This window comes from Carassius auratus, chromosome 11 (genome assembly GCF_003368295.1).
Source record: "Carassius auratus strain Wakin chromosome 11, ASM336829v1, whole genome shotgun sequence".
Taxonomy (NCBI): domain Eukaryota; kingdom Metazoa; phylum Chordata; class Actinopteri; order Cypriniformes; family Cyprinidae; genus Carassius; species Carassius auratus.
In genome coordinates this window covers 16,015,607-16,033,112 of record NC_039253.1, presented here as the reverse complement: position 1 = coordinate 16,033,112, position 17,506 = coordinate 16,015,607, and the positions used below count along the sequence as shown (strand labels likewise).

General features: G+C 33.3%; 2 protein-coding genes across 2 annotated transcripts; one reads left to right on the top strand and one right to left on the bottom strand.

Annotated features, from left to right (window-relative positions):
• Window positions 1-2,877: 2,877 nt before the first annotated feature.
• On the bottom strand, window positions 2,878-6,231 carry LOC113111200 (acidic mammalian chitinase-like). Its single transcript, XM_026275732.1, has 12 exons — window positions 6,192-6,231; window positions 6,061-6,103; window positions 5,945-5,971; window positions 5,613-5,817; window positions 5,425-5,481; window positions 5,176-5,341; window positions 4,821-4,945; window positions 4,586-4,709; window positions 4,309-4,491; window positions 4,104-4,220; window positions 3,881-4,013; window positions 2,878-3,446 (listed from the first exon to the last, which is right to left on the bottom strand). The coding sequence occupies exons 2-12, from the start codon at window positions 6,083-6,085 to the stop codon at window positions 3,193-3,195; spliced, it is 1,416 nt and encodes a 471-aa protein (XP_026131517.1). The 5' UTR covers window positions 6,086-6,103; window positions 6,192-6,231; the 3' UTR covers window positions 2,878-3,192.
• Window positions 6,232-12,126: 5,895 nt separating this feature from the next.
• On the top strand, window positions 12,127-16,894 carry LOC113111354 (acidic mammalian chitinase-like). The gene is made up of 9 exons (XM_026275979.1): window positions 12,127-12,181; window positions 12,761-12,965; window positions 13,072-13,122; window positions 13,282-13,447; window positions 15,510-15,634; window positions 15,728-15,848; window positions 15,946-16,128; window positions 16,242-16,358; window positions 16,446-16,894. The coding sequence occupies exons 1-9, from the start codon at window positions 12,127-12,129 to the stop codon at window positions 16,596-16,598; spliced, it is 1,176 nt and encodes a 391-aa protein (XP_026131764.1). The 3' UTR covers window positions 16,599-16,894.
• The last annotated feature ends 612 nt before the right edge of the window (window positions 16,895-17,506 follow it).

Genomic DNA, 17,506 nt, shown 5'->3' with positions numbered 1-17,506 from the left:
GATGGAAAAATCATTGGTTGTTTAGCTTATTGTCAAAATAATTATTATAATGAAATATCAACAATTACATTCATAGATATATGTATACAATTTTAACCAGTCAAAAGGAAATGTACAACACAGGATAAAGGTTCTTTTCATCTCATCAGGTAACATGACGCATAACCCCACCTTCATAATCATTTAAATTTTTCCATATTTTCCACAGCATAGGAGTGAAAGTCATTATCAAAATAGCCTTTTAAAAGACAACACAATGTTTTTATCCACCTTTAGGAATAAATGTACTTCTCCGCAGACTGGGTTAGGGTTAGGGTTAGGGTTAGGACTGGAGACTGGACTCAGTACTTGACCGACAATATCAGAATATTCCCTGGTCTGTATACGTGTCAACTCAGTGCTTAAGTGGAGATCCCGGGTTTCAACACTATATTAAGACTTTCTGTCCAAAAATGATGAGATCCATAGACAGAAAGACTCCAGTTGAGGATTTAGCCTTCAGCTTGTCTGCAGTGAAGGGGTAGCTGTTGGAGACAAAAACACACTAAGACACATGCAAGAAACTATGTGATGATCTTTCTCCTTCCTACAGAAGTGAACCCACCTGTGAGTTGATATTAGGTACCTTCCTGGTCATGTGGGACTGCAATGGTAGAGAGTCTTCTGCCTAATAAAAGATCACAATAATACTAAAATATTAACTAAAGAATGCTTGATTTGGTATGAACTAATGATTTAGAGTAAGTTTTACTGCAGTGCTTACCTTAAAATGGTTAATCTTCTGATTGGTTCATTTCCTGTGATCACTTATTTGATATAATGTTAGAACATTTTGATTGTAAGCTACTTGGTCTGCACCAGTGGCTCCAAAGCACTAGTTTCAGCAAACCTTTAAATAATCTACCACTGCTTTACACATAATAAATAAAGAGCATTGCTAGCACCATTTATTTATTTATTTTTTCAAAAACAGAGTGAAATACAGAGTTTAAAAGTGCGGTCACATTTGCCACTGCTTGGCGTAATTTTGTGTGCTAAATTCAGTCATTTGTAAAGGTGAGCAAGTGTGTAGATTTGAAATCAAATTTCAACACATTTTTGCCGTGCTAGCCATAGATATAAATAATAAAGGCTAGATGTTTCGTCCGCGCTGCTGGCCAATGGAGGGCAACGTCCGCACCTGGTGGCCATCTTGTGACAGTCAGCTTGTTCACTTGTAACATTGTGTTTTAATGGTGCATTTACTTTTTAAATAACCATAATTTGCTAAATTTTCTACAGATTTTCAAACTGTTTGGTTTGTTAAAAATGTCAGAGATGTAGTTATGACACTGTATACTTATGAATAATTATAACCATGGACTACCATATGAAAATAACATTGAGCAGAACAGATAGGTGCAATAAATATACACACGCACAAGGTATTTATGTTAAATCAATATATAGGCTGCTAAAACTCAGTGTACAGAATGGCAACATGATATATATATATATATATATATATATATATATATATATATATATATATATATATATATATATATATATATATGTATCACTTTATAATATATATATCACTTTTATAATATGAATATTACTATTATAATAATATAATTTGAATTATTACATGCCATTTACTAGGCTTTTCCCCTCGACATTGCACTGTGCCTACTTCAGAGATCACTGCACCAGGTCTTGTGAAGCTGTGTGCAAAAGTACAAGTTTCTTGTAGACTATTTGGATTGTATGTCTGGGGTTCTGATACAGAATGACTACAAAAAATATGGAATAATAGCTCAAAAGTCTCTATTTAAACTATTTTAACTATTATAAAAGTGACATTTATTTGCAATAAAAAGAGGAACAATATTCCCCTTTACAAATATACATGTTTTTAAGAAACCAACCCATTTGTAAATCCGTCAAAATCATTTGAAGTTGTTGCTGTGTTTTTTTTTTTTTTAATGCATGATCATATGATTTGAAAGTTTAATGACATTTGGAAGCATTTCGATTAACATGAAATAATGATCTGGTAATCATTTGGTGATGTTTAAGAAGTTCATTAGTTAACATAAGAACATTATCTCATGTTTCTAGATATGTTAATATTTATTAAGTAATTATTAGTTAAACATTATAAAATGTTTGTTAAAGTCATACTCCACCCCAAAATGAAAATTCTGTCATTAATCACTTACCTGTATGTCGTTCCTAACCCATAAAGGCTTAGTTTAACTTCAGAACACAATTTAAGATATTTTAAATGAAAACCAGGAGGCTTGTGACTGTCCCATAGACTGGGAAGTAAGTTATTCCTTTAATGATTTATTAATGAACGTTATTGTAAAGTATTACCAATATTTTTGATGATATTCGAGAGCTTTCTGACCTTGCATAGACAACAACACATCTGACACGTTCAAGGTCCAGAAAGGTATAAGGACATCGATATCTCACGCATTCTATTTTTAGTTTGTGATATCACTTAATTTACTTGACTTCAAACATGAACTTACTCCTGTGGCAATCTAATCATGCATTATTAATCTTACCAAAATACCTGCCAGTAGGTTATAAATACAAATATTCAACAGAAAGGAAAAAAAACTTAGAGATAATTTGGTTTTATGAACAGTCATAAATTAACCAAGATTTGTCATTTTAATTCTCTAATATAAAAATCGTCAGTGAGTCAGTTATAGTGACTAAATATGTTTTGCTTGAAATGTATTGTTCTGTTTTTGTTTTTTTCTTATTAAAAAAAACTATTTACGTAATGAAACATCTAGCATATCACATATGTTGGTTATTGAACACACCATGAATTTTTTAGCAAATGCAAGACGATGTAATCAAACATAACCAGAACAATTTTAATGATGGCTGCATGTTGTTTATTAACATGAGGATGAGTTTTTTTAATCTTGTTCTATACATTTCTTTCTTTTTTTTTTTTTTTTATAAATGATGCATAGCAGTTGTACTATCAAGCAATCACATGAATAGATTTACAGGGGAGTTAAAACACTTTCAAAATACATTCAAATGGAAAAACAAAGCACATTAATTATGTTCAGTTCACACTTATGTGAAATAGTTGTAGTCAAACATGTTTAGTTCTGATTCTTCTTGGGTTCTTAAAAAATTTGCAGTGTCCTGTTTCAACCTTTTCACATTAGTGATCCCTTAGTGTTTGGGCCAGCCACAGCACTTACAGCTGTCATCAAACACAGTGCCTGGACCACACTTATCTATGTAAGTGTTGCCTCCTGCACAGTTATAAAATTTGTTGGGGTCTTCAGGGTGAGGATAGAGTCCATCAGGCTTTCCATTACAGAATCCTGGTCCTGGAGCATGAGTGGTGGTGGTGGTGGTAGTGGTGGTGGGCGTTGTGGTTTGGCCAGGTTTGCGGGTGGTGGTTGAAGGCGGATCAGGTACTACTGCAAAAAGCAATTTAATAAGCATTAATTTTAGGGTGGTATTGATGGTGGTGGTAGGAGGCAGAGGATGTAATTCTGATAAAAATAAAGGCATGTTAGCATTAGCTAGGAAGCTTTTTAGCTTTTCTTTTGATTATAATATTTAACGCTATAATTGTAACCAAACCAAAAGTCCCAGTTTGTGAAATTTGGTGGCACTTACAAATACTGGTCCAAAAAAAATAAATAAAAAAAAAATAAAAACATAAAAAATGCTTATAGCTTTCCAAACATTAAGCCTTGTCTATAAATATTCCTTGACTCACAGTATAGCGTTGACAATTTTACCAAAGTCAGTCATAATAGGCCTACTTGTCTGCCATTTTGACTCTTACCACAAGCTACCTGAGCAGATTAAGGTGAACAGCGCCACCTAGTAATTAGGAAAGACTTACCGATATCCAGAAGATTGCGCAGATGGATCATGAGAGGATGGTTTCCTTGATTACAGAACTGTCCAGCAAAGTCATCCAGATCAAGCGCCCAGACGAAGGCTCCTCCAAATTTCTTGTCTTTCAGATAACGGACCTATAAATTGAAAGGAATATAGTCAGATGCTGACAAATACTGACATTCCAGCCCAACTCCAGTAAATCAATACTCAAATCTCAAAAGTACCTTAGTTTCAAAGCTCTCCTTTGTATCAAATCCAACCCATTCGTTATTCTTAGTGGCATAGGGCACCTTCTGATCCTCAATCCACTGGATTGTTGTTCCCTCTAGGAATCCACAGATCTATACAAATATTGACAGAATTGTTTTATGTATGGCATTCATTTTACTTTTTTCATTTTGGACAAAATGACTTTTCCAAAGCTCCCACCTCATAGTAAGACCAGAATCCAGCCTCGCGAGTGTAGCTTCCAGCTGAAGCAGGTCCACTAGCTGGGGCTCCAACGGAAGTATCTGAAGATGTCAGACGGAAAGTGCGACCGTATGTTGCAAAACCCATTCTGAGTTTCTCCACAGGGGTGCCGTTGTCCCTCCAATAGCGCATAGCAAAGTCCTGAATGAGCAAGAGAGTAGTCATTTTAAGAATGATTCCTTTGGGAGGTTTGAATACAGCATGATAAATGATGTTACAGTAAATCAATTCTCACAGTATTAAAGTAGACCAGGTCTCCCTCATCCTTTGAGCCTTGGTACAGGGGACTATTGTGTCCTGTGAATCTTTCCCAAGTTCCATGGAAGTCATAAGTCATCACATTGATGAAGTCCAAGTACCTAGGGAAAAAAAGAAGAAAATACACAAATCAAGAGAGGTCTTGGTGGCTTATTTTCACCTCATTGCGCTGCCATTTTGTAAATGTTATGATTCAGTGTCGTTATACTTACTTGGCAACCTGTGCAATCTCGTATCCATCATCAATGGTCCCTTTGCCAGCAGCTACAGCAGCAGTCAGCATCAGTCTGGGTCTGCCAGTAGCTTTGCCCTCAGCCTCATAGGCCTCAATAATTTCCTATAAAGAAAAACATAATACAGCTAAAATTATAAACAGTGAAATGACTTTAGCTGAATTACAATACTACTGTCTTCGCTGAACTGAACCAAAATCTATAAACTATTGTATAAGTTATTGTATAAAGCAATATATATCAAGGATAATAGACTTGACATAAAATGAGATTGAATAAGGAATGTGCTCCACAATATCTGCTTAAAAAGACACTGTATTAGAATCAGACCCACCTTCAGCAGCTGTGTGAATCTTTGTTTGTCTTCAGGTGGACTTCCTCTTGCTCCAGGGTATTCCCAGTCCAGGTCCATACCGTCAAATCCATAAGTTCTCAGGAACTTGATGGAGGACTGAATGAACTTCTGACGGTTTGCAGCATTGGACACCATGATGGAGAACCTGGGATTGACAGTGTTAGATGTTCTTGCATTTCTTTTGACAACATAAATCTAAACTTCAATATTTTTTTTCAGAATACGTACTGTGCTGAACCAAAGTTCCATCCACCAACAGCCAAGAGAGTTTTAAGACTGGGATTTCTGTGAGGATAATGGAGATATTTTAGGATTTTGTGATATTAATTTAGTTAACATGTATGACAAAACATCATACATGATTTGAGAAACTGAGCATTTGAAGTGTTAAACTTTATGTAGTAACCAATACACACATGTTCTTGAGATCATTGAAGGCCTTGTAAAGAGTCTCATCGTTCCACTCGTAGGTGACAAGCTCGTTGGCATGGTTGATCATTGCAAAAGCATACAAGAGGTGTGTGCAAAGGAAAGGGTCGACATTTGCAGGAGTATATTTTCCAATTCCAGGTCTGTACTGGGACCAGTTGGTGAAGTAGCAACCCATTTCCATGGAGAAGGCTGTATATGGAGACACAAAGAAGCTCTTAGACAAGACATCTTGCTGATTTGAACATATAAGTTAATAGTAATTCGTTACAATGAATGTGATATTAGTATATGATGCAGTAGATACTCAATGACTCACCAACATGGCAGAGCACCAAGCCCAAACCTAGAATATGCAATAATATCATGTAAATGACAAACATAAAAGAATGAATAAAACACATTAGTATTTCACTTATTATTTATACACATTACCTGCGATGAGTGTAAGCTTTCCCATGTTTACTTCTAAATTGCCCTGTAAGAATAAAACAAGAGGGTTTTTTAATAACATATATACTAATAGTAGAAATAAAGATTTTAAGATGTATTATGATCGCACATACCTAGGGTACCTCTAGCTCGAAAAATGTACAAAGGATCTTCAGGAACCCATGGTTTTTATAGCAACTGGGGGTTGTCAAATCCATCTGGGATGATTTATTATGATGGTGTTAGATATGGTATCTCTTCTAAACTATGGACTGAATTGTAAATATACTTTTTGGCATCAGCACAAATTGCCTGAAGCTAAAATCATAGATAAGATGGAAAATTAGGCCTGCTACAATAAAATCTGTGCAATGTGCCAATATGTTTGTTACACTGATATATATAAAAAAAATCTATATTAACTTATACATATTAAAAAATATATTCAGCCGACATCAGTTATGTGTTTAAATTTGAAAAACGTAATTGTAAAAGAATTATCATGTAATATGTGCAAGAGGAAATGACAATGTACGATAAATATAAATTTAAATATCTGGTCCTCTGAGACTTGTAGTAAAAGTATAAAGTTGTCTGTATCTTTGTTTTACTGTGAAACTATTGCTAAGCATAATTATTTCTACTAATAGTAATCCTATTCCTATTTCTATTTCTATTAATAGTTATAGTAACTAATCAAAAATAGCTGTATTTGATATCTGAATAAAAGGTTTAGATACAGTTTTCAGGAAACCAAACATTTATGGGGTCAATATTCTTTAAAGAGTCTTACGCAAGTAATTTATCTCTACAAAGATAATTTTCTTATATAACTTTGTTGCGCTATCAGAACCACATTATAAAGTGCTATGGTGCCTTCAAACGTATCGCTTCAGGATCACCATAATATTCCCCTACTGATTTGGAAACCAAAATCAAACAGATGGTTAAGTTGCACTTATCGATTAACTTTAGCAATGTCACATTTGTCTTCATTTTGCCATCATTCAGGAATGTATAAAACTGTGTACAATCTGATCATTAAATCAAATATATAAATAAAGAGAATATAAGAACTAAAATGTGGAGATGTTAAAAGAGAACATCAGTGATGTATTGCTCATATCTTATCACCTATACATGCCAGGTGATGATATCAGTGTGAAAAGGAAGAAAGCACATTACCAAAGACAATAAAAATATGCTGCAAAATGACACTTAGGACATTTATAAAAATGTAAATAAATACTGTTCTTTTGAACATTCTATTCATGAAAAAACCCACGAAGAACTGGAGTTATAGCATCTGAAAAATCAGCTTTTCCATCACATGAATACATTTTATTTTAAAATATATTAAAACAGAAAACAGTTATTCTTTTTAAATGAAAACTAATGTTTCACAATTTAACTGTTTTATATGTTTGATTAAATAAATGCAGCCCATGTGAGCATATAAGAGACTTTGAAAATGGTAGTGTAAGTTTACTAATTAAGTTTATTTCAATAAATAAAAAATAAAAAAACGTACTATAAATATGTAGCTTCAAAAATAAACTGCATATTCTTTATGAATCTATTTGTGTACACCACAAATAAAAATAAAATAAAAAAAGATCTAATCGCGTGCCAAATCAAGTGTCCCAGATATCTACAGGTAGTTTATCAGCTCAGCTGTAATATAAGAATAAAAAAATCTAGGTCCCTAATTTGCTCGCGTAACATTATCACAATTGTCAGAACAGCTCATTTTTTATTTAATAACTTTACTCTTCAATTAAATCTGGCAAGCAAAACAACAAGACCTTATATACTTGAGAAGGATACTCAGTTTACTGTATATTATATTTATTGGTGTTGATGGTAGACTCTAAGTGAAAATACTGTATTTAGATGGGTGGTGTACATAATATGACATGTTAAATGATGGCACTTCTTTCCTTCAGTATTTTTCAAGTTTATAAGAATGCTTTACTATGTGTGAAATTTACCATTTCATAAATCTAGTCATACATAGAGTGTGTAACTATCTTTATTTCATTTGATCAGTTGGTATTATGTCAAGTGTGCTATAAATATGTTTATTAGCCCCCTGGGGTCTGAGAGCCTCTGGGGGTGTATTACAGAAAGTTTCTAAATGATGTCCATACACTGCCTTCTTTGTATATTTATTGTACATTTGTAAAATATGACCTTGTATATTCTGTACTTGCTTATTGACCTTATGGTTAGATGCTAACTAAATGTCGTTGCTCTGTACCTTACATGTGCAATGACAATAAAGTTGAATCTAATCTAATCTAATCGAATTTAAGATGTGACATCTTAAATAAGGATTTTCATAAATGTATAGGCCTATTAAAGTCTTAACGGGATTTGGGTTTTTTATCCTATCTTACAAAATCGTATCTTATCTCTAGATAGGAATCTTATATTGCATTATCAAGTTGGACAATTCACTCTCAGGTCTGTTACTAAGCAACCAACACTGCTTGAGCTGCTGATGAGGTAAAAAAAAAAAAAATTAACAGATGCTAATTCACTTTTAAAATCGTGTTTTTCGAGGCATATGTCACTTGCACCAAGACCAGTAATACTCCGTGACGCTTTGTTAGTCTCTGTAATGCCAGTTGCAGAACAGTAATATCAGTCTGTGATTACTTTTAAGTGTTTTGTTTGAAAAGGCAGTACATGCTTTATTAAAATGTAACCATGAAGGAAGCTTCAGAATTCTAGCTAGGATTTTATGTTTTTGAAAGTCTTTCGTGCTCACCAAGGCTTCATTTGTTTGATTACAGATACAGTAAAACAGTAATATTGTGAAATGTTAATACTATCTTAAAGATCATTCAGTACTCCAACGTGACTTAACAACGATCCTTCACAAATTACCCTAATATGCTGATTTGGCAATCAATTATTACTGGTAATTAATTAATATGGTTCTTCTTATCAGCGTGGAAAGGTTTTTGATGACTAACAACTTAAGGATTCTTTGATGAATAGAAAGAAAGAAACTGCATTTGAAGTATCTTTTGTGACATTATGTATGTCTTTGCTGTAACATTTCATATATTTAATGCATCCTTGCTGCAGTAATACATAGAGTGTGTAACTATCTTTATTTCATTTGATCAGTTGGGATTATGTCAAGTGTGCTATAAATATGTTTATTAGCCCCCTGGGGTCTGAGAGCCTCTGGGGGCGTTTTACAGAAAGTTTCTTATCTTAGGTCTTAATTTCTTAATAACTCTGCCCTCTGACACCCCCCAACACCCATACACACACACACACACCACACACAGACTCCTCACCCCTCTTCATCAATACATCTATTTACAAACCAGCAAATTAAAAAGTTAACTTGTTATTACTTGCACTACTGTCTGTTCATCCAGAATACGGAGTAATCCGTTTGCACACTGAAATATTTTCTATGCACTTTATTGTCTACTGCACTAGTGTAAATGATGTTCATATGTTCATAATTTCTGCCTATAATGTACATACAATTTTACATAATCCATCTGTATTGTATGTTCATAGTACCCCTATCTTTATATCATGCTGATAGTATTTAAAATCTCTAAATGATGTCCATACACTGCCTTATTTGTATATTTATTGTACATTTGTAAAATATGACCTTGTATATTCTATACTTGCTTATTGACCTTATGGTTAGATGCTAACTCAATTTCGTTGCTCGGTACCTTACATGTGCAATGACAATAAAGTTGAATCTAATCTAATCTAATCTAATCGAATTTAAGATGTGACATCTTAAATAAGGATCTTCATAAATGTATAGGCCTATTAAAGTCTTAACGGGATTTGGGTTTTTTATCCTATCTTACAAAATCGTATCTTATCTCTAGATAGGAATCTTATATTGCATTATCAAGTTGGACAATTCACTCTCAGGTCTGTTACTAAGCAACCAACACTGCTTGAGCTGCTGATGAGGTAAAAAAAAAAAAAAATTAACAGACGCTAATTCACTTTTAAAATCGTGTTTTTCGAGGCATATGTCACTTGCACCAAGACCAGTAATACTCCGTGACGCTTTGTTAGTCTCTGTAATGCCAGTTGCAGAACAGTAATATCAGTCTGTGATTACTTTTAAGTGTTTTGTTTGAAAAGGCAGTACATGCTTTATTAAAATGTAACCATGAAGGAAGCTTCAGAATTCTATTCTGGACAAATGTTTGGAATAGCTAGGATTTTATGTTTTTGAAAGTCTTTCGTGCTCACCAAGGCTTCATTTGTTTGATTACAGATACAGTAAAACAGTAATATTGTGAAATGTTAATACTATCTTAAAGATCATTCAGTACTCCAACGTGACTTAACAACGATCCTTCACAAATTACTCTTATATGCTGATTTGGCAATCAATTATTACTGGTAATTAATTAATATGGTTCTTCTTATCAGCGTGGAAAGGTTTTTGCTGACTAACAACTTAAGGATTCTTTGATGAATAGAAAGAAAGAAACTGCATTTGAAGTATCTTTTGTGACATTATGTATGTCTTTGCTGTAACATTTCATCTATTTAATGCATCATTGCTGAATAAGAATATTAATTTGTTTTTCTTTTCTTTCTTTCTTTCTTTTTTTATACTTATACCCCAAACTTTGTGTATGGTATATAAAGGTTTCCAAAAAAATATTAAGCAGCAAAAACTGCTTTCAGCATGAAAAATAAAAATAAAAATGTTTCTTGAGCAGCAACTCAGCATATTAGTATGATTTCTGAAGGATCATGTGTTATGGAAATACTGGAAATTATACATGACCAAAATATATGTCTTGCAACATTTACAAATCATATTATACCAAACGTTTGACTGGTACAGCACAAATTAAAATACAGAGGGGGGTATGATTAAATTAAGAAATTAAGACTAAACTAAATCAATATGATAGACACTTTTATTAGTTATTTTACAATGTCCCACTAATGTTGGAGGTATTTAGACAGGTCAAAGATGATGTTGGAGTGCAAGCTCAGGTAATGTTGATACTAACTGCAGTGTTGTTGTTATTTTTATCACTGGAATGACACCTGTATGACCTTCGTCCCTGTCTGGACCCTTGTCTCTGTCTGCATTAAACACACTTTCCAGTAAAAAAGAGCAAATGTATCTCTATCTTATTGAACAATGACCTAATGTAACTTTCTTGTGCAACACTGGGTACATATTATCATAAAAATTAGCTTGAAGTTACTTATATATGTCTATAGTATCCCTTTATGATCCTACAGAAGGAGTGGGTTCATCCTAAGGCCGTTGAAGATAATGTAATGAATATTTGTATGTCCACGTGCCTGAAGTCACTGAAACATATGATGTTTGTGCAGTTTAGTTACACTACTAGAGTTTCTAGCTTCATCAGAAATAATAATAGTAGAGAGCTTGAGGTGAAACTGAAAATAGGTCATGTCAGATCAGTTTTTATTTTTTTTAGGTCATGTCATGTCAGATCAGTTGTTTCTTTTCTTTTCTTTTTTCTTAGATAAGACAACAAGGCTATCCAACAAGATCAAATGTTTAGATATTGTTTATGATGTTTGTGTTTAAATGTGAAGAGCTTAACATTTAGTAGCACACTTTCATTCACAATAAAATGTGTAAGATTTCAGTGCATGAGCTTTTTTCTTCACAATCTCAAAATAAAGTTGCCGTTGTATTCTCAATTGTTTTGAATAGCATTTCATTTCCTCCTATTGTGAACAGCCTCAAGGGAATGGACATCCATACCACTGAATCCACCAAGAGAGATACATTAAATCTTCACTGTGTCTGTCAAAGAAAGAAAAATGTTCATTCAAAACAATAAGTTGCAAAATAAATAAATCTTTATTGGTATGTTACGACAGTCAGATAAATCTGGATTGGCCAAATCTGACTGAAATTCTGATTTTTCTATAGGCAAGAAAAATCTGATCTGATATTTAGTGTCATGTTATACATGTGTAGCCCTCCCTGTCTCTCCCCACCCTTAATTTTACTTTATGCTGAGTTTCCCACACAAAACTAAAGGGACATGTAGAAGCATCAAAATGAACAGGGGAATAACACGTTTAACAGGTATTTTGTCTATTTTTATCCAAATATGTTTATTTAAACACAATGTTGTGTTGGGGTCAATTAGAACAACATTCGATTTTCAAAATACTTGAAATACTGATTAAACTATTTATTTCTCCTTTACATTTTGTGAATATTTCTCATTTAGGGTTATAGCAAGAGATAATATATATTGTTAGATATTATTTATACTATAAGGAACCGAGACAAAAACATCATTAACATTATGTTGTGTCTATGCTGATTTCTGAACATAAAACCAAGCTACAATGGATGTCTTTTTTCATAGTGCAGATTTTTGGAAAATTGCATGGAAACCAGTGTATGTCAGTTTGACCAAAAAGCAGAAGTTTTGGAATACAACAGGAAGGTTAATATATTAATACAATGTAAAAGCATCTATTAATGATCTTTTTCCATTTTTGTCAGGCCTGATTTTGTTCTTTCAGTTCGGTAAGGTTATTTTCAATCCACTGCATTAAAATGAAAATTCTAATGTTTTTTAAGAAGTACTGAGAGATTGAGAATTATTCATTAAAATTATATCACATACAAATTACGTTTGACATGTTAGAAGGTGTATTTTTATATTGTATTTTTCCTCAGTAACCTGTTCAAGACTTGTGTGTTACTTCACAAACTGGTCTCAGTACAGAGCAGGAACTGCTAAGTACCTTCCTGAGAATGTGGACCCATACTTGTGTACTCATTTGATCTATGCATTTGCCATTGTAAACTATGCCAATAACATAGCAGGCAGTGAGTGGAATGATGTGGCCCTTTACTCGACCTTCAATGCACTTAAGAACCGGTAAGGATGCTTCTAGCTCAGAGATACACGTTTCTAGTCTTGTATATTTTTGGTCTGTCAGATGTTCTGGTATGTGACACAGACTTTACAAAAATGTTTCTTTTAGAAATCCTCACCTAATAACCTTGTTGTCCGTCAGAGACCAGGACTCAAAACAGTAAGCATTCTTTTTCTGTTTATTCTTTTTTTTTTTTTTTTACAAAAACAAGGCTTATTGAGAGAGATTTAGCAAATTTGCAATTAATCTGAAACATTTGTAAGCCATATTACAAGTTATAGTGAAGTAAGTAGTCATGAATTTACTTGTTCACATTAGATTCTCCATTATGCTGTCCAACTGGACAAACCGGCAGACATTCATCAAGTCTTCCATAGAATTTCTGAGGAAGTATAACTTTGATGGGCTGGATTTGGACTGGGAAAACAAAGGCACTTCAGAGACGCATCTAGAAGAAAAAATGAAATTCACTCTACTGTGCAAGGTTAAAATGAAAAATATGTTTTCATATAATAATGATGATGATGGTACTTTATTGTCAGACAAGTCTGAAATGTTTCTTATCTGACAGTATCCATGTTTACAACATTGAACACCAACGAATGCATTTAATCTACACAGTACAAAAACATCAAGCATTGTACATTTAAAAATACACCCTACACTTTACAGCACCTTCACCTCGTATGCTCTTGATTCGAAGTGTTTTATTCAACTCAAGCATAGCCTGATGCAAAATGAATGCTTCATCCTCACTCTGTTGAAACCTCCAATTTGACTGCAATGAGACAACTTCATAATGCAGGATGTGATTAGAAACAGCTATTATTATCTAGCCTTAACAGGTTGTTATAATAGGCTAAATCATATATAACTTCACAAGAGACTGGCCAACAATCCTTGAACAGACTTCTATGTAATTAAACAATTTTTTTTTTACTTTTTATACCATATAGAATTACAATATTCCAGTATACTCAGAAACACAGACATAAAGAATATCAAAGGTCTCTTCCTTCTCATTCTGAAAGATCTAAGACGACAAAGATAGTAAGTTCTTTGCTTTACTCTTTTACAAAGAGTATCAGTGTGATCCTTCCAAGACAGCATATCTTCCACCATCACTCCTAATATTTGTACATTTTAACCTGTCTGATTTGTTCATTATGAATAACATCAGGCAATGTACAACCATCAAATGTGTACCCAAATGATTTCTACACCATTCTACCAATTTTGTGAATTTTGTCACACCTTGTTGATGTAGCACAGGACTTTCCGAAGCATTCAACACGAATATTAAAACAGTGTCATCAGAATAATTTAAAATATATTGATTTGTCATGTCAGCTCAACAAAAGTACAGCAGAACTAACACATCCCTGGGGTACTCCAACATTTGTTATAATAGCAGATGACATATTTTTTATTCACTCATCATCAATTGGGAATTTAAGCTCAACTGTACAAGTTTTGACACCAAAATATCAACCTGTATTGTGTTAAACGTCGAGGAACAATCTAGAAACAAAGTTCTTACTGCAGTAGTAGGTTTATCTGAGGTTTAGAAATTAAAATAGGTACTAAAGTAGCAACAGCATCTTCAGTACTATAAAGGGTCAGGTTTGTCTTTAACCATCTGAACTAAATGCTGAAGTAACAATCTTTCCAAGCATTTCCAAATTACTGAAGTAAGGGCTATTGGTCTAAAATCCTAAAATCAGACATGGAACTTTGGATAATGGTTTTACACGCAGTCTTCAATAACACAGGAACAATATGTGTGTATCAATAGTTGCCACACTAGGGCTAATTTATTTCCTAAGTTCTTAAAAAAAATGCACTTCACCCTTCAGGACCAACAGCTTTTTTCCTATTGATGGATTAAAACACTTCTGACGTCCTGATGTCATATACCAATTATCTCTGCAGATAATGGAGCTACGGCATCTATTATTTCATTGCATTTGGCATATTAACCCGTTGATTTGAATCTAGTAAAAATAATAATAATAATAATAATAATAGTTAATTCCCAAAACAAAATCAGTTACAATAGATTTATTTGAGGGAAAAAATCAAGTCATTGTTTTTATAATGTCCCATACCTTCTTAGTATCATTAGTCTGAAATGCTTCCTATGAGCTTGTTTTGCTTCCTTCAATATAATTTTTTATTCTCTTTCTGTTTGTTTAAATACCTTAATAACTTTATTCTTAAGTGCTCCTTTCCTCAAATGTAGGCCTATAACTTCTTTTATACTTTTAGACACGTATGTATTAATATTTGAATACACTTGAATTTCTTTTGAAGGTATAACCAACTCGACGCAAAAAAAAAAAAAAAAAGTGGTTCTTTCATCAACTGAACCATCATCAAAACTTTCCCAATTTGTCTAATCGAAACAGACTTTAATGGTTCTCTACATTCATTTCATTTTTCAAACATGTTTTTCTTCTTCTTGGTTAAAGCAGAAAGTTTATTATGGTTTATGCTTAAAATAATTAAAAATGATTACCAACTAAATGAGTTTTGTGAAACTTAAGGAACTTCTGGAGTCCTTTCTAGCTGAAGGCCAGTCAAACAAATACGTCAGACTGATACTAACAGCAACCGTTTCAGCACAGAAAGAAGTTATTGAAAGGAGCTACAATATTCCAGAGATTTCTAAGTAAGAGCAACATATCATTCAGCCACCATGATATCTTATGACAATTACAAAAATTGCCCCAAAAAGCTTAAAAATGTAAAAACATTTTTTTAGGTATCTGGACTTTATTAGTGTCAAGACATTTGATTTTCATACATTTAAACATGGCTTCGCAAGACATCACAGCCCTTTGTACAGTGGCATCCAAGACGAGGAGGATATCAACTCAAACACCGTAAGCAGACTGACTCTTATTATGAGCACAGGCTTCAAGACAATGAATAACTTGAATTTGCTGCTGGGTAGTTTTCATATTTTCATCTTGCATACAGGATTCTGCACTAAAATACTGGAGATTCCAGGGAGCTCCTCCTGAGAAGTTGTTGATGGGCTTTGCCACGTATGGACGTTCCTTCATCCTCACCTCCTCTCAGAGTGGAGTTGGAGCCCCAGCCAATATCTTGGCTTCTCCTGGACCTTATACACAAGAGATGGGCCTGTGGTCTTACTTTGAAGTAAACCTCATAGGAAAATATATTTTCTAGACAAAAACCTTTGTTCAAAATTTGTAATATTAATTGCAAATGCTTGTCTATTTTAAGTTAAGAAATATTTTCTTTTTTTCAAGATATGTCTCTTCCTAAATGGCGGGGCAGTACAATGGATAGAAGACCAGAAAGTTCCTTTTTCTTTTAAAGGCAGTGATTGGGTGGGTTTTGACAATCTGAGGAGCTTTGAAATTAAGGTACATTCTGTTACATAGACTACTTTCACGTTTAAATTGACAGAATATGTTATTAGAAAAATAACAGCTCTGCTTTTTATTGTTAAGATAAAATACTTACAGGAACATGGCTTTGGGTGTGCATTTGTATGGGCTCTAGACCTGGATGATTTTTCTGGATATTTCTGTGGACAAGGCAGTTACCCTTTAGTCAACCTCCTGAAGAAATGGTTAATCCTTGGTAAGATTTGCATTAATTGATTTGATTTTTAGAATGGTTATTTATCTTCAGATTCTGATATATAATTATTGATTTGTTACAGGAGCAAAAGATGAATTGAATGGTTCTATGACTACAAACTCCTTTGCAACATTTGGAAAGGGCTTTTCACCACTGCCAACATGTGTGGACATTCTCAGCTCTCTTCCTGCATTGAAAAGTCAGTTCTGTGCAAACAGATCAGATGGACTTTATCACAGAATGGATTCCAACTCATTTTATAGCTGTACTAGAGGGATGACAAATATCACCTGGTGCACCCCTGCCATTATAAATAATTCTGGGCCAGCACGTCCATCCCATATGATCATTTTTATTACATTAGGGAGTGCAAGTTTTCTAACTGAGTGGCATAACATATTTTATGGGTAACATGTTGATTTAATGATATATATATATATATATATATATATATATATATATATATATATATATATATATATATATATATATATATATATATATATATATATATATATATATATAATCTAAAATACAGGATAGCTAGGTTGTAGCCTACATACAGTATGGTTGCATGTGGTGTACTTGTGAATAGTTGTGGTTGTTAATGTGAAATCATATTCCTTTGCTTTAAAATTCATTTTTGAGCCATTTTGTCAATAGTCAAGCAACCAGTGTAGCATAAATAAGCAGCTAAATAACATTTGTTAGATGTTAAAACTGACGAAACTGTTTTGAGAAATTGCCTCTGCACATGAAATGTGAAGCACAAGATGTAGGTTTGCATCCATTTACTGGAATATATGAAGATTCTTATATTTTTATTTTTGTTTTTTTGCCATAATTATTAATAATTGCATTGTGTGTCTAGTTAAAAGTAATAGCTACATTAAAAAGTAAGTGAGCAACATGGTGTATGTTAGATTTC